The sequence below is a fragment of the Camelus dromedarius genome, chromosome 10, assembly GCF_036321535.1.
Source record: "Camelus dromedarius isolate mCamDro1 chromosome 10, mCamDro1.pat, whole genome shotgun sequence".
NCBI lineage: Eukaryota > Metazoa > Chordata > Mammalia > Artiodactyla > Camelidae > Camelus > Camelus dromedarius.
Genome location: NC_087445.1, coordinates 49,744,036 through 49,771,813, shown reverse-complemented (window position 1 = coordinate 49,771,813; position 27,778 = coordinate 49,744,036). Strand labels below are relative to the sequence as shown.

At 47.1% G+C, this 27,778-nt stretch overlaps 1 protein-coding gene across 2 annotated transcripts in view; it reads left to right on the top strand.

The window, feature by feature from the left end:
* Positions 1-27,778, top strand: part of GABBR2 (gamma-aminobutyric acid type B receptor subunit 2) — a 353,289-nt gene that overhangs the window by 170,492 nt on the left and 155,019 nt on the right. For both annotated transcript variants that reach the window (XM_010977466.3, XM_031450080.2), the window contains exon 4: positions 18,508-18,609. In XM_010977466.3, the coding sequence (XP_010975768.1) occupies positions 18,508-18,609 (102 nt within the window). The remainder of the gene's footprint in view (positions 1-18,507; positions 18,610-27,778) is intronic.

Below are 27,778 nucleotides of genomic sequence, written 5' to 3'. Positions count from 1 at the left end.
CCCTAGGAACACTTCCCAGCATCCTCGAACTCCTCACTGGGTTCCCAGGTTGCAACTTTCTATGAACAGTCTTTTCACTCCCATTTGGAGCCACTCCCAGGATGCAGAAACACATTGTCAGGAGACACTTGGTCATTTTCCTCCCATGGATCCAAAACCTTTGTTGGCTTTTTCTTCTCTGATATCCATACCCCTAAGAATCAGAAGAGGTTTCTTTTAGAACCCTACCCCTAAGTGGTCCTATCCATTTTGCTATTTATCTCCTTTCTTTCCTTTCCTTTCCTTTCTTTCTCCCTTCCTTCCTTCCTTCCTTCCTTCCTTCCTTCCTTCCTTCCTTCCTTCCTTCCTTCCTTCCTTCCTCTCTCTCTCTTTCTTTCCTCTCTCTCTCTCTTTCCTTTCTCTCTCTCTCTCTTTCTTTCCTTTCTCTCTCTCTCTTTCTTTCCTTCCTCCCTCCCTTTCTTCCTCCCTCCCTCCCTTCCTTCCTTCCTTCCTTTTTCTTTCCTTCCTTTTTCTTTCCTTTCTTTCTTTCTTTCTTTCTTTCTTTCTTTCTTTCTTTCTTTCTTTCTTTCTTTCTTTCTTTCTTTCTTTCTTTCTTTCTTTCTTTCTTTCTTTCTTTCTTTCTTTCTTTCTTTCTTTCTTTCTTCTTTCTCTTTCCTTCTCTTTCTTTCCTCTCTCTCTCTCTCTGTCTCTTTCTTTCATCTGCTCTTTTATTAGGAAAAAAATTTCCCCAAAGAAAGATCCAACAGACTACTCCTTATGTCTCTGTGGAAAGAACATAGGTCACATGCCCACCTCTACACCAATCTCTGACTAAGGGGAACACTACTTGGCACAGTGCCCTCTAAACAGAAACAGGACAGTACTGCAAGGGAAAAGGTAGAGGGTGGGCAAGCAGTACTATTTGCCATAACCACTGTTCATCTTCTTTAAAGCAGACACCTTGGTAGCCTCTAGGGGTCCATTTGCTTCCCCTTTAAAGATTACCACCCCTTCCCAGAGATAAACAACTTTTCCAGACATTTCCTTTGCCAAAGAACATATAGCAAAAACACAAATTAAATTTTCAGTGAAACATCCTGTTGTTTATTTTAACCCAAAGAACCAGCACTTGGATTTTTATTAGCTTTGCTTCTATCTACCTAATTTATTTCTAATTCTAATTTATTTCCTTCTGCTTTTATTTTTATTAATACCATCCTTCTTTTGTGTTTGTTTTGCAATTCTTTTTCTAACTTCTTGATTTGCATACTTATTTTACTCTTTTTTATTTGCTATCAAATGTATTTAAGCCCATAAATTGGTCTTTGATTTCAGCTTTAGCCAAATCCTATATTTTTCAGCTACATAATACAGCATTTTAATAAGATTATTCTGTAATTGCATTTTCAGTTTAAAATGTTAGGCTCCTACTTCTCTAAGTACCAGTATTAAAATGTAATATCTATTGTTAGCTATGGAAATTAGCACTTTTATTTACTGCCCATCCCTTATCACCTCTGATTTTGAATTGTTATAATTTCAGTTTTTATTTGACTTTTTTCTTTACATTGTGGATATTCTTTTTCTGTTGTCATTTGAAATACTGATTTTATTTTGAAGCTTATATTACAATAACTATGATTTTAAGATTCAGATTCATATGGCTTCAATTTGTATTGACATATCTTTCAGGAGTTGTGTCTTGATTTGTCTCTCTGTGGCATGAATACATCTTTGAGTAATATTTTTCAGGAAGGGTATATGGGTTTTCTATCTACCATGCTGTTACACAGACCGCAGTTTCTTTCTGTTGCTTCTCGTATGAAGTATAGATTTCTGTTATCATAATATTCTTCCTGAAACCTCTCTAGACATTACATCAATGTTGTAGTGAAGTCTGATGCGATCTGATTTGATTTTTTTGTGGATGAGTCTCTTTTTTCCCCGCTCTGTGCTGGATGCTTGAGGGATTCTTTCTTAATCTTTGGAATTTAAAAAAATATGGCACATGTCAGATGCTTGTCTATTTTGTCTAAAATATGATTACCATTTTTATCTGAAGAACCAGTATTCATATTGCAGAAGTTGTCTTCTGTTATATCTTTAATTATGACTCTTTTGTTCTGGTATCTTTTTTTAGAAATACCAGCAATTCGTGAGTGAGCCTCTGTCATTTATTCTCCATAGTATTATTTTCTCTCTGGCAATTTTTACCCTAGTCCTTGTTCTGTATGTTCTGAGAAAACATCTCACCATTGTCCTCGACAGGATCCATCGGTTTTCTACAATTAATTTCTGTTCTTTCCTGCTTCTAATGCTTCTTAAAATTCTTATAACACCATTCTTTATCTGTCATTATCTTCTTAGCTCTGCCAGCTTTCTTTTTGTTTCAGTGTCTTCTATTGCAAATTCCATTTCTTACATCTTAGCGCCAGGATTCTTTGGCCTCTTTGAAGTACAAAACAGACACTACAATTTACTTCTGGTTCCTATAGTGAATCTTTTTAGAGGTGATGTTTTTCCTCTGTATTCCTCATTTGTCTCCTTTATGTTTCAGAAGATTTTCAGAGGTTCCGTGTGCATTTTAGGTCTTCCCTGACCTGGTATTCGCTCACTTCTCCTGGAGTCCCCTCATTGTTTTATCTGGATGCTGTGAGATTCTTCACATCAGATATTAATCTGGAAGACTGGATGATGACAGTTCACATTACCAGCCATCCCAAGGGGTTGGGGGTCATTTGTGCTGTGGGTGTCTCTTCTCTGCTTTGTTGGCACAGCTGCTCCCGATGTGTCCTGTCCCTTCTGGCCTCTTCCTTGTTCTCCCACCTTCTGTGTCTGGGGGACATCCAAACCAATCATCGGAAAACCAGGCTTGGGTCTGCTTTGCTTGTCCTTGGATCTAATGGCTCAGGCACTCCTGAAGGCTGTTGGGCTGCACTGTGAGAGGTGGACTCCCCATGGTGGGCTCTGCACCCCTCCTGTGGCCCAGCCTCTACTCCAGCACTCACTCATTCGCCATCAAAGGCTGTGAGATGGGCCCTGTGGGCACGCCCGCCCTCCTTGCAGCACCACGCTGCTTTCTCAGGAAGGAGAGCTGTGAGTCAGCCTTCAATCTGGTTCCACTGGCACTGCACCCGGTAGAAATTCCTCAAAGTTGGTGGCATATTGATGGCACTCTTTCCTATTTTCCAATGCTGAAGCAGATCCCCCCTATTTTTATACTCTTTTGGTCCTTTCTGTCACTTTCAGAAGGAGGTAGCTTAGGTGGGAGTTGGACATCTGTGCTCAGCTTTACCATCTTTCCCAAAAGTTTTATAGTTAAAACTTGCCCATACTTTGTACTTCGGTCTACAGATAGATGACAATTCCTGAGCATTTCCTTTTTAGTGGCCCCCTTTTTAAAATTCCTTATATATACTGGCCCTCATCATATCTGGTTTTATATTTTTCCTGGAAACTTTTTCTCTCCCTCTCAAATTTCAGTTTAGCATCCTCTTGATCAGATGGATAAATTCTCCCAGCAAACATGGTGTTGCCAGTCTTGGGGTGGTGAGTGCCGTCCCTTTGCAGGGGCTTATCATCTGGCATCATAAGCCATATCCTGGCCTCTAGCAATATTGATGGAGTTTCTCCACATCCTCCTTTCTGTGCCAAAGTTATGACCTTCCAGTGGAAACAGAGAAGGATCCGTCCTCTTGCCTCCAAGTCCCCATTCTCCTTCTGAAGCCTTGTGTTGTTGCACTCGAGAGCCATTTCGGCTTCCTTCTGGCACACCCAGACCCTCCCGCATGAATCAGCAGACGTGGGCAGAAGGTGGTGGGGGAGGGGGTGCCAGAGGCCCCCATCGCTGCTTGGCTGGCTGCCCCAGGAAGACAGCACATCACACAATTTGCCATATCAAGTCTGGGAACAGCTGCCTGCCTACCCTTGTCAGGGAGTCACCAAGCGCCACACATCTGCTCCTTCCGGGGACGGTGCAAAGATTCCTCCCACTGTGGGTGCCTGTGAATTCCCTTCGGGGTTTCATGGGGTGTGGAATAACATTCTTCTGCAGAAAGTCCAAAGTAACCAGCCTTTGTGAGAAGATTCACCCATCGGGGTTTAGTTCCAGTGGCACTACTGGCTCTTCCTTCCCTTCTCCCAACCTGTTTCACCTCTAACACTAAACACTGCCATTGACTGAACCTCAGCCATGTATCAGCTTATTTTAACCTTTGTGACAACCTTAAGAGAAGCTATGGTTATGCCCCTTTTACAGGGGAGAAAAGAGCTCAGAGAGTTCCCTTGCTCGCCGAGGAGCCCAGCCAGTAGGGCATAGCCAGCATTCCAGTCTGCAGCCACCTGACTCCAATTGGTACTCTGTCCTCTCTGCCACTGCCTGCCTAGCCACAGGCTCTCCGTTGTGGATTCAGAGCCGGGGTCTGCCATGGTAGGCCAGGGGGCCCAAGCAAGCCCCATGCTTTGTCAGTAAAGTTTTATTGGAACACAGCCATGACCATTCATTTGCATGTTGTCTGTGGTTGCGTTTGCAATGTAAAGGCAGATTTGAGTAGTGGTGACAGAGACTGTATGGCCCTCAGAGCCTAAAATGTGTATTATCTGGCCCTTTCTAGAGAACATTTGCTGACCATGGTTTACAGGCAGGGCTGTGGAAAGAGACAGACCTGAAGTTGAATCCAAGGCTCATTACTTCCCAGCTGTGTGACCTAAGGCATCTGACTCAACATCTCTGAATCTCATTTTACTTACTCATAAGCTGGTCATGATTGTACCTTTGGGTTTCACCAGTGGTCAAGAGGCGGGAGATGACATGTGTGAGGGACTGTGTATACAGGTGGGCACTCAGAAACGTGAGTTGTCATTGTTACCTTTCTCACCTGTCACGGATGTGCAGCCTTCTCCACTTTTGCTCTTTGGCTTCCTTTCTGGAGCATTCTGACATTTCTTCCTAAGAATCCTTCATCTTCTCTGATACCCTACAGCACAAATGAAGCACAGATGCTTCCTGAGCCTTCTCAGAACACTGAGCAGCAGGCATAAATGATGCTGACCCCAGGCAGCTGAATGGCGTGTCCTGTTGGTCTCATTCGTTCATTCAGCCAGTGGTGATTGAGCCAGACCATTATGCTTGAGTCTGACAGGGACTCAGACAGGGCCTTGGGCATAGTAGGAGCCCCTAGCCTGGGGCAGATGGACAGGTTAATAGCCATGACAGTCACCATAACCACTGTGTCTCCAGATTCTGGTCCCCTTTGGAAAATTCACCTTGCACTCTACAGAGTGGATGCCTGTTCCCTGGAGTCTGGGTACTGCTCCTAGGAAGATACATTATAAAAACTGCTTAGCTTAGCACAGCTTCAAGCCCCACTCCCAGGCTGTCGGCCTGCTCAGCACTTTAATGCAGTGTCCACCCCAGGACGTGGTCGGCTCACCTGACCCGCTGGTTCCCTCCCAGGCACATACTCAGCACCTCTCCAGGCTGGGGCTGGCTCCTCGGGCTCTGGGCCAGGGCACGGGCAGACTGTATTTCCTGACCTTGGAGGAGCTGTTGACAGCTTAGCTCCTCTCCATTGGTCCATGAGGCCTTGGCATTCTCCCTTGGCCACCTCACTAGGGCCAAGGACATGCTGTGTGCTGGTATGGGGGTGTGGATGACCTGAGGCAGTTCCCAGTTCCTCCAGAACAGGGTAAAGGAAGTGTGGACCTGGGAGGGAGGAGCAGAGAATGCAGACATTCAGAGGGGTGAGCACAGCTCGTTGGAAAATCCAGAAGGACTTCATGGGGCTTAAATAGTGAGGAAGTACTTTGGACAGGACCAGGGGAGCCAACCAGGGCAAATGCAGCACCAGGGACTAGCAACGGTGGGAGTCAGGACCACCCATGTGCCCTGGAGGACAAGCAGAGGGAGCAGCATCACTGGAGCTGGGAGGAGGGGCTGCTTGGCAAGGGCTGTAGCTAAGCCAGGGAGCAGGCAGGGAGAAATACCCTGAACTCTTTCTCTTCCCACCCTCTGATCCCTGCTGGGGCCTCTCATTGGCCTAGCCTACCTGGAAGTCACAGGATGAGGGAGCTCAAGTGATGCCATACATAAAAGTCAAGTTCTAGAAACAGAATAGCAGAGGGCAGGCTGGAAAGGCAATCAGCCTGAGAAATTATACTAGTCTGGGTAGTGTATCAGGAATATGGGTAATTCTATCACTTTTCTCCTTTTTTCAGACTTTCAGTGAAGTTTATAAATTACTTAGATAAGTTTAAAGTCTTTGAGTCAAAAGAATGCAACTGGTACAAAGTCCTACAGAGAAGAACCCCGAAGCATGCAGCTGTCCGTGAGCTCTCAGGACAGGAGGTGTCATCGTCAAGGGACCGAGGGGCAAGCCACTGGTTTGGGCTGATCCAACACACACATGGGTGGGCCTGGCCTAGGTCAGGTTCCCCAGGAAAGGGATCCTGAGACTTGTGGGAGGTTTATTGAGTAATACCCACAGGAGGGAGTGAGGTGGAGGAAGAGGTTGACGCAAAATGAAGTTGTAACAGGCCTCAGCCGAGCCGGTGGAGAGCTCTGGAGCTGGGGTGGCCCTTCAGAGATGTCCCACATTGAGTCCAGAGGCTGGGCCAGCAACTGGACTTGGGCTGCCCTGGGAAGGGGATGTGACCTTGGACGAGGCTGCCCCCTTAAGTGAAGGGCAAATCCTGGGAGGACACACAGCGTGAATTGTCAGTAGCCAACACTCCTGGCAGCTGGGAGAATGGAAGTTTCCCACCTACACCATATTATCCATCACAGGGCTTTGGGGAATAAGGGAGTTTAGGCTAAAGGGCCAGTCAGACCAGGGCAGCCAAAAGGGCATCACTCAGCTAGTGGTCCCCAGTCTGGCTGTGTAACCAAGACCCAAGGTGCTCTACTGAAATACAGATCCCTGGCCTCCCTCCCCTTCTGCTCATACCAGAGTCAGCTTTCTTGGGTGGGGCCCAGGAATCTGTGTTTCTGCAAAATTCGCAGGGAGATGTGGTGTACAGCAGGCTTGGGAGCCACTACTCAAAAACTCTGAACCCAAGGGTGGTTGACATCGGGGAGATTGCCAGTTCTATGCAGTGTCTGCTGAGCTGCTGCTCTGTGCCAGGCCCTGTACTGGGCACTGGACACCAAGGAACTGGGCTGGGTAGCTCCTGTCTTGTAGGGCTTGGAGAAAGGGCCCTCGAAGGGCTGCAGCTGGTGGCTTTTTGCAGGGCTGCTCTTCTGTTGCTGCTAGTAAAGACATGACGTTGGGCAACATTGGCCTGGGAAGCAGGAAACTAGGTTTGTGCCTAGACAGCTGTGTGATTTGGGGCAAGTCTCTACCCATCTCAGGACCTCACTTTCCCCCACCGTCCAACATGGGCTGGTGTGTTGGTGTAGCAGCCAGCCCGTTCTGAGCACAGCCCCTTTCTTAGAGGTGTGGGGAGTGGGCCTGAGGGTGGTAGTGCCAACTCTGCCCACTGGACAGAAGGCTCCCTTTGCAGTGATATTGGGGCCTGGAGCTGAAGTACATCTTAGGCCTCTGCCCACTTCCTTGTCATTATCACCTTCTGATCTTGATCCCCCGTCCCTTGGATGTACTTAGTTCTGCCCTCTTCTCTCTCCTAAATGTTCTGGTTGCTTGGTTTGTGTCCCACATGGGCACATGAAGAGGCCCCAACACAGTCTCAACCCTCCAGGCCTCCCAGTCTTGGGGGAGACACTCAAGTAACTGAGCCCTTCTTCCTGTCACTGTGGCAACCCACCCTGGGGATCAGGTCAATGCTGCCTCTGAACCCCCTCCTCTCTTCTCCCTCCACCCAACCCCCCTGGATTCTGGAGGCAGAGAAATATGAGTTTAAATCTACACCCTCCGGCTTACTAATTGAAAGGCCTTGGGTAAGTCACTTAACTTTTCAGGTCCCTCCTCTATAAAATGGACACAATGATAATATCTACTTCCTAAGATGAAATTCACTCCATAGTGATTGTGCTGTGCGACCTACAGCCTGCTTGCTCCCTGAGGGCGTCAGGTGAGGAGTGGGAGGAAGGGAGGCAGGCTCTGGGGAGCCATTTGCATCTATGCCTTCACTTTCTCCCCCCCCCCCCACCTATACCCCAAATTTGCAGTCCTGGATGAAGAAGAGAGTCTGGGTAGACAAAGGAGGGCTTCAAATGCTAGGCTGTAGGGCATCCAGGCAGAACACTAGAGTGGAAGACAGAGAATTCACTTTGGAATATAGAACTGGAGAAAAAGCTGCCCATGAAAAGGGCATCATGCCCCAGGGTCTCTGAGAGGAGCCCTTTAAAGCTCTGCCATGAAGTTAGGGATGAACACTTGGATCCAGCTACTTATCCAGCTTTTGGAGCTTCCTGAAGCTGTCCTGTTCCTGCAGGGTGAACATGTGCTACCTAGGCTGCCCTCAGCTTCTGTCCCTCTTAGCTGGGGCACTGGCTTAAGAATCTAAGACCTTCCTTGGGATCCATCAGTCTCTTCTGCCCCTCCATCTGATGCCTGAATCCCTTCTATAGCAACCCCACCTCTGCTTGCACATCTACAGTGGCAGAGAGCTCATTCCCAGATTGGGGAGGCCCTTCCATCCTTGGCTTGCTCCCCTGTTAGAAAGTTCTGCCTCTGAGGGAGCTGAAATCTACTTCCTGGTGGCTTCCCTCACTGGTCCTGGCCCTTCCCCTTCCCCTTCCCCTGACGCCCAGGCGCCACGCTGTTCCGCTAGTCTCAATGACAGCTCCTCGGGATATGCAGGTGGGGTGTCTCACAGGCCTGGACTTCCTGTCCACGTGGCCCCCTCCTGTCCCCTCAGCCACTCCTCCAGTGACAGGGATGGGGCTCAGAAAACCAGAGGAGGACTCTGCGTTCTGCATTCTTGAGTGTTCTCAGGTGTGAGTTCTCTAATATCCCTCTGCTATTTTGGTGTCAGAGGCACAATTTGCATCTCATTGATTTCCTAAAGGTTTGTGTTCATCATCTTAACTGGAAAATATACCTGTTTTATTAATATCCAAGTATTTCTGTAAATACTGGTTTGGTCCCACAGGTCTGCTGCAATTAAAGCCATAGGTACTTCTGTCACAGGAAAGCAATGAGGTTCCGAAGGCTAATTTCATTCCCCAATGACTTGGTGTGGCCTGACTTCACTGACCGAGCAGAGTGGCAAGCTCCTTGGAACTTCTGGCAAAGAGAAGACTATTGGCTGGGAGGTCCAAAGCAAGGACTTGCACATTATTCAAGAAGGGGGCTTGGGCCCAGCCCTGCTTCCCTAGGCAGCCCTGTGCTGGGCTCTGGGGGTCCCAGATGGAGGGTGTGTGGGCTCTCAGGACAGTCTCTGTTGAGCCAGAAAGAGTGGCTGTGAGCACAGGACTGTGGAGTTCAGAGGAGGGGTCACCACTAGCTTGGGGATGGGGGAAGGCCTCCTGTACGAGAGGGTTTTTGAGAATATGTGGGATCTCAAGGACACAGCTTATTATATGAGTTTCCTATTCTGTTGTAACAGATCATCACAAACTTGGTGGCTTAAAATAGCACAAATTTATTATCTTATGGTACTGAGCTCAGAAGTTGAAAATCAGTCTCACTGAGCCAAAATCAAGGTGTTTAGCAGGACTGGTTCCTTCTGGAGGCTCTAAGGGAGAGTCTGTTTCCTTGCCTCTTCCAGCTTCTGGAAGCTGCCTGCCTGTCTTGGCTTGGCCCCATCCTGCATCTTCAAAGCCAGCAGTGTGGCTTCTTCAGATGAATCTCCCCCCTCACCCCAAGAATCCCTGTTTCTGTCATCATGTCTCCTCGGATTCTGACTTTCCTACCTTTCTCTTTCCCTTATAAAGACCCCTGTAATCACCTTGGGCTCTCCTAGATAATCCAAGATGGTTTCCTTATCTCAAGATCCTTCACTTACACCCCATGTGCAAAGTCCCCTTTGCCATGTAAGGTAACGTATTCCAGGGATGAGGATGGGGACATCTTCGGCGGGCGGTGGAGGGGGATTGGTAATTATTCTGTTCATCACACTTAAGATTCTTTGGAATTTCTAAAACTGTGGAAGGCTGGCTGATGAGAACAGGGGTTTGAGAGCCGGAGAGCCCTAGTTCCCTTGAGTCATCCGTGCTGGACTCCTGAGCCCTCCACTAAGGCTCATGTGGCTGGTGGCCCCCCACCTGGACCCCTGTGTCCCATGACACAGCTACTCATGGTCCCCACCTTGGTTTCCTGCTCTTGGTAACTCTGGGAAAGTGAGGAAAATCATATTTCTTTAGGACAGACAAGTAGCTACTCGGTAGAGGGAAGCCAGTGTTCCCTTCAGGAAACCTCAGCCTGTGATGTGAGGGTGTGAATGGGACAGGAAGCTGGGGCTTAACCAAGGGAATGTGAATTGAACCAGTAGCTGCCAGGTCTCTTTGTGTCATGAGTGCTCCTCAGGCTCTTTGTTTCATGAGACTCCTCAGAAAGGTAGAAATAAAACCTCATGGAAAAGTTTTTATGGGACTCTTAAGTGCATGCCTAAAATCTTTGAAAAACTTCAGAGCTGCGGAGGGCTGCTTCAGTAATGTTAACATTCAAAAAGACAAGGAATGGGCACAGGTGGGATTTTAAAACTTACTTTCCTGGAACCACAAACATTGGTGATGAAAGAAAAAAAAACACTCTCCAGCATTCTGGCCAGATTCTACTTGCACACCTCTGATGATAGGGAGCTCGTTACCTACCAAAGCCACCTTCTCCATCATTAGAAAGTTCTTTTTGGCTGTAAGCCAAAATCTGCTTTCTTGAGCCACCTACCTGTTGGTCCCTCCTTGAACACAGAGGTGCCCAGAAACAGGTGCCCTCCCTTCCATACCGCAGCCCTTCAGGTTTTGAGATTGACCATGACTTCCTGCCTTAGTCTACTCTTCTCCAGGCTAATTTTTTAATTGGTTTAAATTAATGGTGGTTCCTGGGGAGCTCCAGCCCCGGTAAAAGTGACCTGAATTATTCAAAGATTTGAGTGTTTTAAATGCCTGTTTATCCTAATTAGCATCTTAACTACAGTAGTGCCCTCTGCCTCTAACGAGCCACATTTTAACATGTTCCATATTTTAATGGATTTTACTTGAATGAACTGTTTAATCAAGTGAAGACACATTTCATGAATGAATAGAAGTAAATCTATAATTATACGCTTTAGTCAGGTAAGAGAAGTGACATTTTGGCACAATCTAGGGCTATATATAGTGAGTATATTTGAATGACAAAGTAGGTTACCTTGGCTTCCATAGGGGAGCTGGGAACTCGCTTTGCTCTCAAGTTCATTTCGTAACCTAGTTAGAATTTTCACAGAGTTGTAAAGTGCATGTGTGCAGACCTGGTTCTCCCCATCTTTACCTGGATCTGGATGATTCCTCAGCTGGTGCAGTGGCCTCCTTAGGGAAGGTGTCTAGGTAACTACTGGCAACGGAAGCCTAGTGTCCTGGAGTCTCTCATACTCCCCGCAGCCTCCATGGTACACTTCACACGCTCCATCAGAGCCTTCCCCGCCCGGGACATGCAGTTGGAATATGATAACTTATAGCTTAAACTTATAGCTAACTAATATTCTGTTGTTTCTCCCTTTCTTACTTTCTCTCTCCCTCTCATTCCCTTCTCCCTGCTTGCCTTCCCTCCATTGTCCCTTCTGATGTGGTCAGGATCTGCTCGTGGTGCTGGGAGCCAGGAGTAGAAGGATCTTGGGGTTAAAGATGATAAAGAAGAGACATAACTATTGCATGGGGCAGGAGAGGAGTCCCAGCTGTGTAGGAAGATGGTGCCCAGAACCTGGAGAAGGTTGGAGTAGGTGACTTGGAGGGCTTTTTAGACAGGCTGGCAGCCCAGCTGTGAGCCTGGCAGTTCTGTGGCTTTTGCCCCTTCATTTGTGGTTCTTGATTTTAGTTACATGTTGGAATCACCTGGAGAGCTCTATCCTAGAGGTTCTTGTTGGTTTAGGATGCAGCCAGGGCATCAGTAGTTTTTAAAGACTCCTAGGTGATTCTAATATGCAGCCCAGAAGGCTCCAGGTAACTGCAGCCCCAGCCAACATCCTGAAACAATCTCTTGGAAGACCCTGGGCCAGAGCACCCAGCTAAGTCACCTCCATAGCCCTGACTCATGGAAACTGTGTGAGATAATAAATGTTTCTTGTTTTAAGCTAGTAAGTTTTGGGATAATTTGTTACACAGCAACAGATGACTAACAGATTATTAGTTGCCCCAATATATCCTCAAATGGATCACTTCTTGTCACCTGTACCACCATCTCCTCATCCAGCTGGATGATTCTGTAGCTGCCTCAATGGCTTTTCTGTTCCTTCATGCCTGTGACTCCATGGGTCCCACAGCAGCCTAAGTCTTGGTTTTAAAACACAGTTCTAATCATGGCACACCCTCCCTCAACACTGTCCTTAGGCTCCCACTGTTCTAGGCTCAAGACCAGAATCTTTTGTGTCAATTATGAGGCCCTCGTGGTCTTCCCCCACCCACCTCTTCTCTCTCATTCTCATTTCATTCCAGCAATCTTCTGCCTCCCCTAGCACCCTGCCCATGCTCTGCTTTAGCTCAGCCCCGCTCTTCTGGTTTTCCTCCCAGCCCCCCCCCCCCCAGAACCTTTTCATGTGCTGCTCTTCAGCCTGAAATCCTTCTCTCTGCCCTTCCTTCTGGCCTGGGTCTGACTTCTCCATGATAGCCTCTCCCAGAAGCACACCCCTGAATATGAGTGCCCTTGTGTTGGTAGGTACCAGGGTAACTATCTGATTAATGTCTCTCTATCCCCCTAGACAGAGATCCAAGACAATGAATGGTTTTGCTCAGCATCAGAGCCCTAGTACTACTTTGCATGGTACCTGGAACAGAAGAGATGTCAATATCATGATTGAATGAATGAATGAGAGTGAGAGAGACTGGCAAGAACAAACAGGGCCCCATTCTGGAAGGACCAGGCACTCAGTAGCTGTCCAGAGAGGGACTCAAGCCCAGAGGCAAGGGAGTGACTGGGCAAGAGATGGAATTCCAACCCCAGGAATGAAGTCAGAGCCCTGATTGAGAGCCTGAGGTCTAAGAAAACTGCATGCCAAGTTGGCAGGGGGCTGAACCCCTGGCCTCCTGACCTCAGGCTCCTTACATTGCCTTGCTGGAGGATGAAGGGTGTCCAGGGCTGAGGTGGAGGATCTGTTAGAACAGGGAGTTAATTGGCCCGGCCTGTGGGCAGCGGAAACTTGCAGGGGGATAGGAAACTGACAGGGCCTACAGATATGGTCCTGGGACCCTGAAGCAAGGTTAGTGTGGGTAGAGAGAACAGCCTAACCCACATGGCAGTTACTCAGGGTAGGGGCACATAATACACTTATCTCATATGGCCAATCACTGGGTGATTTCTAGAGACAAGGAGCATCATCTGGGCAGCTGATACATGTTAGTGAAGAGGTGCAGGCTTCAGAACAGGGAGAGGCCTGCAGGTGGAATTGCACGGGAGACTGCTCAAAGGTGGTGACAAGCCTCCCTGATAGAACAGAGCGGACCCACGTTATGCTTAAAATGGGTCCTGTGGAGTCAGTTATGCTAAGCCAGAAAATTCTCCCAGTTTGTTCACCTGCACTCCTTTCCTAATACCACTAGCTTCACATGTCTTCCTCTGATCCCCCTTTCCTCCCCACGCCTGTCCACTTCTCCCTCTACATTTTGCAGGACAGATGAAGACCAGCTGTGAGTTCCTGATGCCAAGCATGTGGATGGAGGCTGTGTGCTCAGTTAGAGGAGCGAGGCCATTGTGATGGCTTCATTGGAGTGACAAGTCCCTGTCACCCCTTCACCCCTTCACTCATGGTCCTGTGAAACAGCTGGGAGGGAGGTTGTGTGCAGACCCACTGGGCCCGCAGTTCAGACAGCTGATCTGACCTGACGGCACTTTCTCCCGCTCAGCCTGAGCAGGATCGTCCTCCATCTCTGGGCTTTCCCCCAAAGCCGCTGATTCTGCCTGGCTCTTGACGTCTTTCAAGATGTTGAACTTCCCTAGAGCTTGAAGTCTGGATTTGTATGTTAAAATTCTTAGATTTGGATGTTTGATTCCCAAGGCTACACGGGAGCCCTGAGGAGTCATTGGTGTCGCCTCTTATGGCTTTTACACCCCCACCCTTCCACCCCCTACCTCCATATCCATGGTCACCCAAAGGGCTCTTGGTCCCTGTCATAGCCACACCTCTCTCCTCTGAGTCTGAGCCACTTTGTCACAATCCCTGATAAATGCAACCAGAACTGAGTCCACACTCCAGGTGTGGCCTGGGGTGGACAGGCCAGAGGGCGATTGTCCTCTCCATCGTTCTAGATGTGATATCTTTTAAAATGCGGTTCCCAGTCCTACTCACACTTTTGGCAATTGCCTTACTCACATCAGCACATTCTGGGCTCTTGCTCAAGGGGAAAATATCCAAGCCATGGGAGGCATTTTTTCATACCACTATCAACGGTTTGCTTAAAACTTGTCCTGCCTCCTTCAGGGCGGTGGTTCTCAAACTTGAGCATGCATCAGAATCACCTGGAGGGCTGGTTAAAACACAGATTGCTGGACCCACCCCTAAGTGTCTGACCCAGTAGGTCTGAGGTGCGCCTGAGAATCTGCATTTCTAACATGTTCCCTCAAATGATGCTGGTGTTACTGATCCAGGGGCCACACCATGAGAACCACTGCCACTGCTTTAGGGACATGCCTTCTTGTATGACTTCACATCCACAGCCCATTCCAGTTCTTGGAGGAGAAAGTCAACAGCTATTGCCTCCAAGCCTATCCCTCATTATTTATTCCTGGAGCTCTGACCCAACCTGCTCTCTCTGGTACCGAGTGACTTGGGCTTCTTTCAGATTTGCTTTTGTGGCCAGGGCCCGGATTCACTGCTCCAGAAGCAAGGAGAGTTCTTCCCTTAGGCTATCTCAGCCCTGTGGGCTGGCCTGGAGATCCAGGCCTTTAAGGACTCAGCCCTTCCTAATCCCCCTTCTAACAACACTAGGAACCCCACTTGTGGCCTTCCTCACTCCACTGGCAGCCCTGGCCCTCCCTTCCAGGTGATGGGCAGCCTTCTTCTCTGTTCCCCCCCTGCCCATCAGAAACCATCTTTCCCCCTCCCTTCCAGGATGGCCAGGGCCTTTCAGCAGATCAGACTCCTGATGGCTGCCTCCCTGGGCCCAATATGTAGATTAGGCCCCCCAGTGGGACCCTGGCTATCCTTGAGTGTGTGTGTATGTGTGAATGTATTTTATTATCTGGGGAATTAAGGATTACTCCTTTCCAGGAAGAAGATATTTCTGCTTTTATAATGGAGGTGAATAAAAAAAAATAGGATTCACTTTGCAGAAATGCAGTTTATAGCAAGCTGCTAAAAGACATTGGCCCCATTAAACAAGAGATACCTGCTGCTTCAGAAGGAAAAAAAAATAGGTCTTTTTTCTAATTTATTTAGTAATCTTTAATCAGTGCACTGAATGATCCTTCTATCCACATGTAAGAGTATGGATTTTTTTTCCTTGTGAGATAGATCATTACTTCTTTTCCTTGTTTTGGTTATTTTAAAATACCATTTATTACTAGTTTCTTCTATTTGCTTCCCCACTTCCCAGAAAAAAAAATCCATTAGAATAAATACTCGAGCGGACAGACTTCTTGGTGCTGAAATTATGGGCAGTGAGTGGCTGATTGCACCAACCATCTGTTCTGACCTGTTCTGGCTCATAAGCTTCAGGAACCGTCCACATCTGGCAGAGTCCAGAAGAGCCTGGGAGAATGCGGAAAGCACTGGACTGGGAGTCACACCCCAGTTTCCTCATTTGTGAAATTAGGGGCAGAATGAGATGACCTCTAGGGTATTTCAGTTTTGTTTGTTTTGAGTCCTGACCACCTATAAAATATTTTTTCCTGCCATAATTATATATAGCTCTCACACACACACTTACTCAGATAGAGCCTAGCCACTGACCACCTTGATGCCATGTCTTATGCATGGAAATGATCATTCCAGCTTTTAACCAGCTCAAATAACTTTAGAGTTTACGAAGCCATTCCACATCCTCAGTGTCCTTGCTGGGCCCTGTAACAACTCTGTAAGTTACATGCTTACACTTATTGCCCCCATTTTGCAGGTGAAAAGACTGAGACTCAAAAGAGCTCAGGTAGTTTCCCTATGTTTGGGTGGTGTGCAAGTGAAGAGCCGAGGCTTGACTGGGCATGGCTGGTCATGTGTGCGCTGGCTGCCTTGCCTTCCAGCAGGGGCGAGTTTGCACATTTTCTGTGTTTAATAATTGTTGTTTCTCCATGGCACCACTGTGACACACAGAACTAATAATGGAACCCCACCTGCATCCAGAAAGGATTTGAGGCAGCAGAAATAAACTGTAATGGCAAAGTCAACTTTTTTTTCCATCATCTAGTTCCCAGTCTTCCGTCAAAATAGATGTAGGAACTAAGGATGGACAAGTTTCACCCTGACTGTGGCAGTTTCATTCTTTTTACAAAACATTTATTACAAAGTACTTCGAGCAATCAGGAAACCACAGAATACCAAGCACCCATGGACTTGCTACCCAGAATTAATGTGTTCACATTTTGCTCTATTTGCATCATATTTCTTTTAAAGGAATGGAATACAGCAGTTCCCCTTGAAATCCAGTTTGTTCCGCTTCCACAGTGGTGGCTTCCCAGTGACCATCCTGCAACATTCAGGGCCTGATTATTCAAAACATTTTGATATGTACATTGGAAGGATCTACCGATTGTTGAAACAAGAAGTGTTTCTTTTATTGTGGTAAAATATACAAAACATCAAATTTACCATTTTAACCACTTTTAAATTTGCAGGGCAGAGGCATTAAGTACTTTCATATTGTTGTGCAGCCAGCACCACCAGCCATCTCCAGAACTTTCCATCATCCCAACAGAACTCCGTATCCAATAAACAATAACTCCTCACTCCCTCCTCCCAGCCCCTAGAAGCCCTGTTCTCCTTTCTGTCTCTATGAATTTGACTACTGTAGGTCCTCGTCTAAGTGGAATCCTACAATATTTATCCTTTTGTATCTGGCTTATTTCACTTAGCATAATGTGTTCAAGGTTCATCTGTCTTGTAGCATGTGTCAAAGTTTTATTCCTTTTTAAGTCTGAATATTATTCCATCATATGTATAAAGCACAATTTGTTCATCCATTCATCTGTTGATGAATATTTGGGGTGCTTTTGGCTATTGTGAATAATGCTGCTATGAACATGAGTGTACAAGTATTTCTTCAAGTCCCTGCTTTCAATTGTTTTGGATATATACCCAGAAATGGAATTGCTGGATCATATGATAATTCTACAGTTAATTTTAACAGTGCACAAAGGTTCCAATTTCTTCACATCCTTATTAACACTTACCGTTTTGGGGGGGAGTTGATAATAGCCATTTCTTAATGGGTATGAACAAGAAGTAAGATCATCTGCTCTTAAAGAGGAAGAAACTGAAGCCCTAGGAAGAAAAGGGTCACACAGAGAGGCCGAGGTCACAAGCAAGTCAGAAACAGCAGGACCTGAAACCTGGGTCCCAAAATTCCCACCTGGTTTTTTCTACTAAAACACAGAGTCCAGTTTCCATTGGTTTATGTCACAGGGTACACAACCATGGACACAGGCCAGATACAGACTTCAGATTTATTTGGTTTGGTCCTTACTTTGTGTGTTGTGTGTGTTTTTAATTGAAAATCATATTAACATTTTAAAATGTAGGGGATCTTATATTTTAAAAATCTAGATTTCTGATTTCTCCTCTCAAATCAGAAAGCCTGGTAACTCTAGACCAACATTCTGGCATAGTATGTTTGGAGCCGAGCAGCAAGTGCCATCTTTAGGTGAGGCGCATGACCACCAGTTTGCCACAGCCCCCATCACGCCCTAGTGTCTTTCCACACAGGCCACAGGCTGCTTCACACACTGGCGAGTCCCTGTGAGCATGGAAGTTTGCAGCTCTGTTTTCCAAGCACATAGATGTTAGTGATTCTGCATGCCAGCAGACACGTAGTTGTGTCTAACATCACAGGCTGCTTCTGTACCCCCTTACTCTTTCCTCTATTCTGAATATCTCAGCTATTTCTTCACCCTAGAAATGAAGTAGTATTGCAAGTAAATAATGCAAAATATAAACAGAGATGTATTTGACTAATCTGATTTGGAGACAGTATGAAACACCAGCATGAAAATCCAAAGACTTGGATGTTCATCATAATTCTTCCAGGAAATTCCTGGGCAATTTTAATTAAGCCCCTTCCCTGTCTGGCCTCTTTATGCCTATGTGTCAACTGTGGGTTGGTGCTGGGGGATCTCCAAGGCCCCAGAGGGTGCTTTAGTTTATAATGAAGATAAAACCTACCCCTTTTGCACATTGCTGGAGAAAATTGCTTCGCCCATTTGAGCCATTTCCCAGGAGGAGTGAGCCCTCTGAACTGGCCCTTCCTGTGGCTGCCAGCACACCCACCCTCTGCTTTCTCTTTGCTGACAGGTGAGGAACGACCTGACCGGGGTTTTGTACGGTGAGGACATTGAAATTTCAGACACCGAGAGCTTCTCCAATGATCCTTGCACCAGTGTCAAGAAGCTTAAGGTAGGTGCTGCCATAGCCTGGGAGACAGATGGGCAGCATGCTCCTGGGGTTCCCCAGATCCCCTGACTTTGAAGGAGCCTCAAGTTCAGGCCATTTCATTTCATCCCTGGCATCTGAGACATGGGGAGAAGATCTCAGGAGCTGGCTTCCCTTCCTGTCCCCTTGCTTGCTGTCCCTCACTGGCCAGAGGTCTAATTGCCAGGTGCACAGCCACGTGGACCTTGCTCAGTGATCCTGTGTCTCTTTACCCAGCTGGAGGGGCAAACAGGGCATGATTATTACCAAGTCTGTTGGGAAGAGGCTTGGAGAGAGGAACTGTCTTTCCCAAAGCCACAGCAAGGAAGAACTGTTGTTGGGACTGAAAGCTCAGTCTCCTGACCCCCTCTAGTGACACTCCAGGAACAGAAAGGTCAACCAGAAGTTTGCCCAGGTGTAACTAGTCCCTGTCATCTGTTCATTCCACAAACCCTCTCAATCACTGTGTTTGTGCTGGACCCTTTCCTGGGCTCACAGACACCATCAGGCTTGCCCGTGTTGTCAGGTCGCTCAGAGCTGGTGAGGAAGGCAGATACGTCTCAGGGGAATCAGGAACAGAGGGACTGGGGAACAAAGGGAGAAGTGACTCGTCCTCCCCAGGGAGAGGGTTCAGACGAGGCTCCAGAGAAGGGACAGCCATGGAGGATGACCAGATGGGGACCTGCAGGAGCCCAGCAGGGAGGGAAGGGTGAAGATCAGAAGGCAGGGCAGCCATGCTTACTGTGCACTTGGGACCAGCAGGAATTCCAGGAGGTGGGAGTCTCAGGGGTGGAGCTACGGGAAAGATGCTGAGGCTGGAAACAGAGTTTGGAGCCAGTTTCCACAAGCCTTGAATGCCGAGATAAAAAGTTGGGTCTTTTATCCTGAGGGCAGCGAGGAGCTTCTGGGAAGCGGTAAGCAGGTACAGACAGAGTCGTCACCTTACTCTTCCACTCCTCACGTCTACATTGAAAGTTGTCTGAGACCCTAGATGCCAACTGCTGACATGGCCCTTCTCTCTTGGGCTGGCCCCGGGGTATACCAGTCAGTCAGAGCAGGTGAAAGTTTAGAGCTTACAAAGCCCTCAGTTCACAAATGGGGAGACTAAGGCCCAAAAATGGGGAGTAAGGGACCAGGGCACCAGGTGTTTGTCACCTTCTCAGGAGCAGACACCACATCTGCATGTGACATTTCAGCCCTGGGAGCCGTGGGTGGAGGTGGGGGTGGGGGCCTGATGCTGCGCTGACATTCTCCTGCCACCCGCAGTGTCTCCCCAGGGTGGGCACTTGAAATAGCTTCCTGCATCTCAGAGGTCCAGCGGAGTTCTGTGGGCTTTAAAATTTAAAGAGCCTTTTGTATGGAGCAGAAGCATTAGTTGAAAGTCTACAAGAAATTGGGAATGGAATTCCCATCAACCATCCGACTCCAACAGAAGCAGGAGTGATAGTAACGATGCTAAAAACAGCAGCTGGCCTTTCCAGTGCACTGAGCAAGGGCCAGGCCCCATGCACAGCCCTTGACCTGCACTTGCGCATTCTGTCCTCTCCAAACCCTGGGGCAGAGGGAATCTTTGTATTCCTATTTCATGCACAGAGAACTTGAGGCTCGAAGAGGTTAAGGAACTCAACCCAAGTCACCCAGCTAGAAAGCAGTAGATTGGAATTCAAACCTGGATATGGGCAACACCGTGGTCCAGCTTCTCCACCACCCTGCACAGCTGCGGTTCTGAGAAAGGATTCCAGCATCACATAAGTTCGGGAGAGCAGAGCCAAGGACAGCACGCTCAGTCTGTTGGCAAAGGATCCCCTCTGCATGGAGTGTTCTTCCTCCAGAACCCGCATAGCCCCTTCTTGCACCTTCTTCTAGTCATTTCTCAGTTGTCCCCTTTTCCCAGAGGCCTTCCCTGAGTGCTTTATTTAAAATTAAAATCCCTACCCCTCATGCTCCCACTCCCCCTTTCTGCTAATTTTCTCCTTTTCACCGATGGGCATCTGTGTCAGTTTCCAGGGGCTGCCATAACAAAATACCACAAACTAGGTGGATTAAAACAACAGAAGTTTATTCTCTTACATTCTGGAGGCTAGAAGTCCAAGGTCAGGGTGTCAGCAAGGCCATGCTCTCTAGAAGGTTTGGGGGCTCTTCTACCTTGCTCTTAGCTTCCGGTGTCACTGGGTGTCCTTGGCATTCCTTGACTTGCAGCTGTGTAACTCCAGTCTCTGCCTCACCTGGCATCTCCTCCCTTTCTCTTCACGTTGTCTTCCTATTAGGACACTAGTCACGTGGGATTAGGAGCCTACCCTACTCCAGTATGACATCATCTTAACTAATTCCATCTGCAACAACCCTGTTTTCAAATGAGGTCACATTCTGAGGTATTGGGGGTTAGGATTTCAATATATCTTTGGGAAACACAGTTCAACCCACAACAATGTCTGGCGTCCTATTCATTTTATCTGGTGGTATTGTTATCTGTCTCCTCCCACTAGGAAGTAAGCTCTAGGAGGCAACAGTTTCTGTCTGTCTTGGTCACTGTTTTATCCCCCATCACCTGGAACCAAAACTAATTTGCTCAACAAATTTGCTGAGTGTGTGCAAATAAAATACCAAGTCTGGACAGGCAAAACCAAGAGAGGACACAAGGATAAAATACTCAGGAACAAAGAAAAGTAACTTCTGCAAAGCTCAAAGAAAAAGCAAATCTCTGGTTTCCCGTGGGATAAGATAGAGAAGGAGGTACAGAGAACAAGGAAGAAAACTAATTAGCAAATAGCATAATTTAAATCTGCATTGGAGGTAGTAGAAAGCAGAGTTAATGCCAAGGAAAATAAAAATCAGTCATATGGAGGACAAACTGGAAATACTTTTCCAGAATTCTGAGGAAGTGGTCAAAGAGATCAATCTGATGAGAGGAAAGATAAGTTATGGATAGTGGAGAAGGGAGATCCCATGGGAGAACCAGGACAAATGAAACAGAACCAAAATATAAAACAAAATAGGCACCCCAGTATCGGCAAGCACACCTACTACCCAGATCTTGGTTTCTAATACCTCCACGAACAGGAACCAGGGCTCCTCCGAGGGATGACTGATTCTCGGACTGGGACAGGAATATACAAGATGACCCTGGAGCATCTTGTCATGCCAGAAAGTTAAGGATGTGCTCAAAACAACGACGCACAGTGATGGGGGTGTGTCAGAAGAATACAGCAGCCAACTGAAAGAGCTCCCAATAGCCAAGGCTGGGACATTTGAGCAATGAAATGAAAGTAGTATTGGATTATAATCAAAAGTATAAAATAAATATTCACGAGTTGATACTGATTGAAAAAGTAAATGGGAGAGAATAGACAAATCCTCTGTGCCAAAGAATTCCAAATAATTTACGTAGGTATTTCAGACCCAAAGAGGTAGAGCAGAATGACCCACTTGTTAAACGACTTGAGGATGAAAAGGAGGAAAAAAGAGCATCTTTATATTGGAAGAATTGGACAAACACTACCGCAGCCCGGTGGCCAAGGTCAGCATTAACAGTGATAAGTCATGTTGATAGTATGTCCCCTTGATGTGATGTGGTTGGTGATCTTTCTCCCCAAAACCCATAACCCCAGTCTAACCAGGAGAAGAACATCAGGTGAATTCTAGTTGGAGGACATCCTGCAAAATACCCAACCAATACTCCTCAAAACTGCCTGGGTCTTCAAAACTAAAGAATGTCTAAGCCAAAAGGAGCCTACAGAGACCTGACGATGAAATAGAATGTGGTATCCTGGAAGGGATCTGGGAATAGAAAAAAGACACTAGAGAAAAACTGAGAAAATCTGAATAAAGTATGAGCTTTAGTTAATAATGAATTGATATTGATTCATTAATTGTAACAAATGTACCATAGTAACATAAAATGTTAATAATAGGGGAAACTGGGTGGGGGACACATGGCAACTCTCTATACTCTCTTTGTGATTTTACCATAAATCTAACACTTCTCAAATAAGAAGTTTATTTTTTTTTAAATAGGAGACAAACTTAAGTGGGCTCAAGAGAGATCTACTAGATTGAACCATACAAAATTGCCAGTATGCAACCATTTTGGAACTACAAAATCAACAGTTTCATAAGGAAATTGTGCCAACTCTATGTGCAGACGAGCTGGCCTTTCCTCACTGTAGCAGAATGGGTGAAAAGAGAATCATCCCCAGACACGTTTTTGCAAAGGTCTTGCAATACAAACATAAGGGGGGAATCTACAAGTACCTAGACGAGGAAAAACAGATTTCCCACAAAGGTGTAAAATCAGGCTACCTGAACTCCCTGCAACATTCGAGCCTAGAAGCAATGGAGCAACTGGGAGACTTTCTCCAATGTGTGAGGCTCACATGATGTACTAGCCAGCTGTCCTTCTTGAAGTTAATCCTTGAAGTCCTACGTCAGCCCTCCGGGAATGACAACAAACTATAGCTGAGGTCGTGACAGAAACGGCTGAGCAGGGACCACCGAAACAAGTGGAAAGAGAGCTAAGTAGTTGTTATGAAAAGTTGTTATAGAAGAATATGCAGATGCAGAAATTCATTTGGAAAGCAAACATGCATATATACATAATACAAATAGATACTGTAATAACAGTAATTGAGATATAAAAACCCAAATTCCATTAACAGAGCCAAAGAAGTGAGTAAAAAGATATTGGATGCTTAACTCCTGGTTCTTAAGTAGAAGAGAGACTCAAAAGAGACTGTTTTGCTGATGAGTTTCATAATTAGAAAAATATAAGTTTAAGAAGGCTTTGAATAACTTAATGGTAAATATACTGTAATGCAGAGCCTGAAGCTCCTGAAACACGAAAGGTAAAAGCAAAGAAAATCTAGTCCACATACCCGAAAAGCAGAAAGCCAACGTGAAAACCAGAAGGCATAAACTGTAACTGCAGACCAAATATGTTCATTCTGATCATAAATTCAAATAGGTCAAACTCCCTATTAAGGGGCAAAGACTTTCAAATTGTGTTTTGAACAACTAACTATAGTTCTATTTACAACAGACCAAGTGACACAGAAAGGTCCACGGCTGGGCAAAGGTGTATCAGGCAAACCAAACTGAAGCAAGAATCCAGTGTTCACACTGGAGCAAAGAGAATTCAAGGTACAGGCGTTAAACAGGATTAAGGAGAGTCGTTTTCTATAGATAAGAGTACGATTCACCCTGAGAGTAGCACACTCATGGGCCATTATTGTTCTAAATTACATCTCACTGAAATATATAAAGAAAAGCCTGTTAGAATACAAAGGAGAATTGACAGAAACACAATAGTATTGGGAGCCACAACATCTCTCTCAGTCTTGGACGGATCAGCCAGGCAAAAATAAGCAAGAACATAGAGGAACTGAATAATGGAATTAATCAGGCTGATTTAGCAGATATGTATCAAAGTTCATCTAAAAGAAAGTTGGGAAATAAAACCATGTCTGTGTCACGAAGACCCCAGGCCTTTAAGCTCATTCCAGGCTGTTTCAAACAGGCGCCTTGAAAGTTAACTGTCGCCAGGCTGGGCTAGGAGGCCACCCCCTGCACTGGCCAGAGACTGCCCTGGGTGTTCCTTTGGTGCCCGTACTGAGGAGCTGGGCTCTGCGGGGGAGGGCGCCAGGCTCCAGACATGCCCCTCTGTTCACTTCAGTTTCTTTATCGGCCTTCCCTGGAGCCTCCAACCCATCATTCAGGATTCAGACTCTCCCCGTTTTATAAAACAGTTGACTGATTATATTTAAACCTTAATTCTACCTGCAATGTTAGTTCCCCCTCGCCGTGTCACGTGGCTTATTCACAGGTTCTGGGGATTAGGACATGGACATCTTTGGTGGGCCATGATTCCGTCTATCACAGGAAGACCAGAAGGATAGGCCTTGAGGGGGACTGTTCCCACTTTGCTCCATGGCAGAATCCTAGTGGGAGTTTCCCCTCACCCCACTGGCCACAAGCCCTGCCTGAACCTGAGGTTCATATATACAAGCACCCTGAATGGACACAAAGCTATAGAGTAAATGTGGTGCCTCATCTCAGCAGGCTAGTTTTGTGCAAAGATGTGGGAAGAAAAAGCATTATTTTTATCTTAAGATAAACATAGATATGTTATTGGCATGCTCAGTATATGTGAATTTTCGGGATAAAATAATAAACTTTAAAGAAATGCCATGCTTTGCCAGTGGGCTGCTATGGGCTATTCCCTCTTTCACTCCTGTCCTTAAGAGTGTATGTCTCCTGCTTCTCTGCCTTTAGGGACACTTCTGCGGGGGGGAGGGGGAGTCTAAGAAAGACTAATTTTAGCTAAATAAAAGAGAATACTTATTTTGGGTGTGGAATCAGTCTGTCCGAGCCAAAATGGACTTTGGAAGAACATCTAGGTTAACTGTCTCAGGCTTACCCCAGATCTCACAACCAGAGTTGGGGAGCAGGAACAGGCCTGGGCTTTTGACCTCTTCACCAGTGCCCCCTGCCCCCGGTCAGGCCACCTCCCAGCCTGCATCATGGCTGGCCTCTAATAGCTCGGCCACCTTAGGACTCGTAGCATCTCACCCCTTTCTACAACATCAAACATGGTCTCATTTGATTTTTCAGCAGCCCAGTGGGGTAGTGGGGTAGTGAGTCTGTGGGAAACCAGGAAGCTATGAAACGCGGGCCGAGACAGATGCACAGGTGGCAGGAGATGCCGGATAACCCAGAGGTCAATGTCAGGGTCAACCTTGACCTTCTCGCAGGACTCCACACTCCTGTCACAGGGAAGGCAGGATGGGTAGCTTTCTGCTTTTCTGCTCTTTTAAATGCACGCTAGCTATTTTAATGTCTCAGGACTACACTTGCTGCTCTTGTCCTTCCACTTCAGAATCTGTAAGACTTTTCTCCATGAGTTGTTGCTGCAGACTGAGCGCTGAGCCCCAGCAGCTCAGGCCCCGTGGGGCTGGCCTTCTTAGCCTAGGAGGTGATATATGGGGGTGAGTGGTCAAGTGCTTAGGCTCTGGGGCCAGACCCACCTTAGGTTGAGGCCAGTGCCACTTCTTCTTATCCTTGTGACCTGGTGTCTTAGGTTGAACTGCCTAGAAACAGAGCCTGGGATTCTTGTAAAAGTGATTTACAGCAAGTGCGCACGAGAAGGGGAGAGAAGCAGGATAAGGCGGAGGGGAGCTAGGCTAGAACACCTCTTGGCTGGAGACTGGTTTGACCTGGCCCCACCAGGCCTCTGGAGCATGGCCTGCACCGTAAGCTGGTCCCACCTTTCAGCAAGGGGGCTGGAGTTTTCTACCTGTGTGAATCAGTCACTGGCTGCTGTGGGGTGTGGGACACAGCATGACCTCCTTGGGCCAGGAAACTCCCCTTGGCTTAGGGAAGTACTCCAGAGAAGGGGGTGAGCTGTAAGTAGCCCACCCCCACTGCAGCTGGGAAGGGTGCACCAGCCCTGAGGAGGGGATACGCAGGACCCACAGTGTCTGCTGGGCCTACGAAAGTTGCTAAAGTCTTTGGGCCTCAGTTTGCTCGTGAAACTATCCAGAGTGGGCATAGTAATAGCACCTACCTCCTAGGACCATGGCTGGGAAGATCTCGGGAACTGTCATTTATTTTGATTTTGCTAGGATCCCCTGCAAAATGGGGGTTACACACCAGTGCTTTGAAATGAGTCATCCTTCTTAAGTGTCATTTTTATGTGTGTGTGCTTTTAGCTCCCTTTAAGGGTCCCACAGACAAAGGGGTTCTAGATAACGTGAGAGGGGCTCAGAAAGGGGAAAGGAAATCCACCCACGGTTTGGCCTGAGCACCCCTCCCTGGGCTAAGCACCCCACGGCTGTTCCCTTCCCTTGTTTGCCCCTCCCTTGTGGGTGTGGCCTATTGAGGGTGTGAACATGGGTCTCCACTATGGTCCACGACCTTAGATCTAGCCTCTCAGAAGAAGTTGTCTTTTGTCTGACCTTAGGAAACCTACTTTCACTCCAGACAGCCGCCTGCAGAGCCAAGAGTCCATGGTGGGGATTTTTGAGAACCTGCCCTCTACCATGTTTCTGACATCACAGCACTGTTCTGCCCGCTCATCCTCAGAGACGGTCATAGCTCTTCTTCCCAACCCCCTGGCACACCTTCCACTTCCCCCAAGCCATTTCAGCTGCAGAAGAGTGTATGCTTATACCCCTGGCAGGGAGGTGGGGAGGCTTGGCCAGAAGCAGGGTCCATTGCCAACACAAAATTTCTACTTCCTCTCTCTGTATTTTCAGGAAAATATAAAAGTTACGCAACATTGCAAAGTGGGATTCTGGAAGTTTTGTGAAAGTATGAATGTGTTAAAAACTTTTTAAGTTTCTTCCAATCCAAAGCCTTTCCCCTCACCCCCAAATCTTCTACTAAATTACTACTCTAGAAAGAAGGACCAGGTATATCTGTGCTTTTCTTACTCTCAGGACTACTACTTATGCCCTGGGAGTACATATATCCCAATTTAAGGAGCACCTTAAACTCTATATGCTGCTCTCAAGGTTCCCCTAAGGATCCCAGCCCAGTCCCATCTGCCTTTGTCTTCTCCCCACCCTGGGATCCAGGCTCCGGCTACACTGGGTGCTGGCTCGTCCTCTTTCCTCCCAGACTTTGCAGCAGCCTGTCCCACTTACTCACCATCTAGAATCGGAGTGGGTGCAAATAGCTCTCTGCATCAGGCACATTTCAGCTCTGGATAGGCTCTTTCTTCAGTGTCCTCTGATGGTCACAGGGCACCAAGGTGAGAGCACCAGTTTTGGGGTGCTGTGCTGGTTTGGGGAAAACCTTTTGCCTCTCTGGGAAGGGGTTAACTAGATCAATGATCCCTTGGGCCCTATCCAATCCTAACAGTTTGGGAGCACACAACCAAGCAGTCCATGCACCTTGGTTGTCATGACAACAGAGACACTAAATGGTCCACAAGTGGCAGAGTGGGTTATTTGTCTGTCAGCAGGTGGTCAGGCAGTCAGCCATGAAGTTGTGGGTCCTTCTGTTCATTCAAGAAATGGACATCGTGAACCCAACCAGACCCTGGGCCCTAGGCTAGCAAGATATTAGTGCAGTTGATGATAATAACCACCAGCTACTAAATAACCACTGTGGGCCAGGCGGTGTGCTTGGGGCTTCACACAGCATTCACTCACTTAAT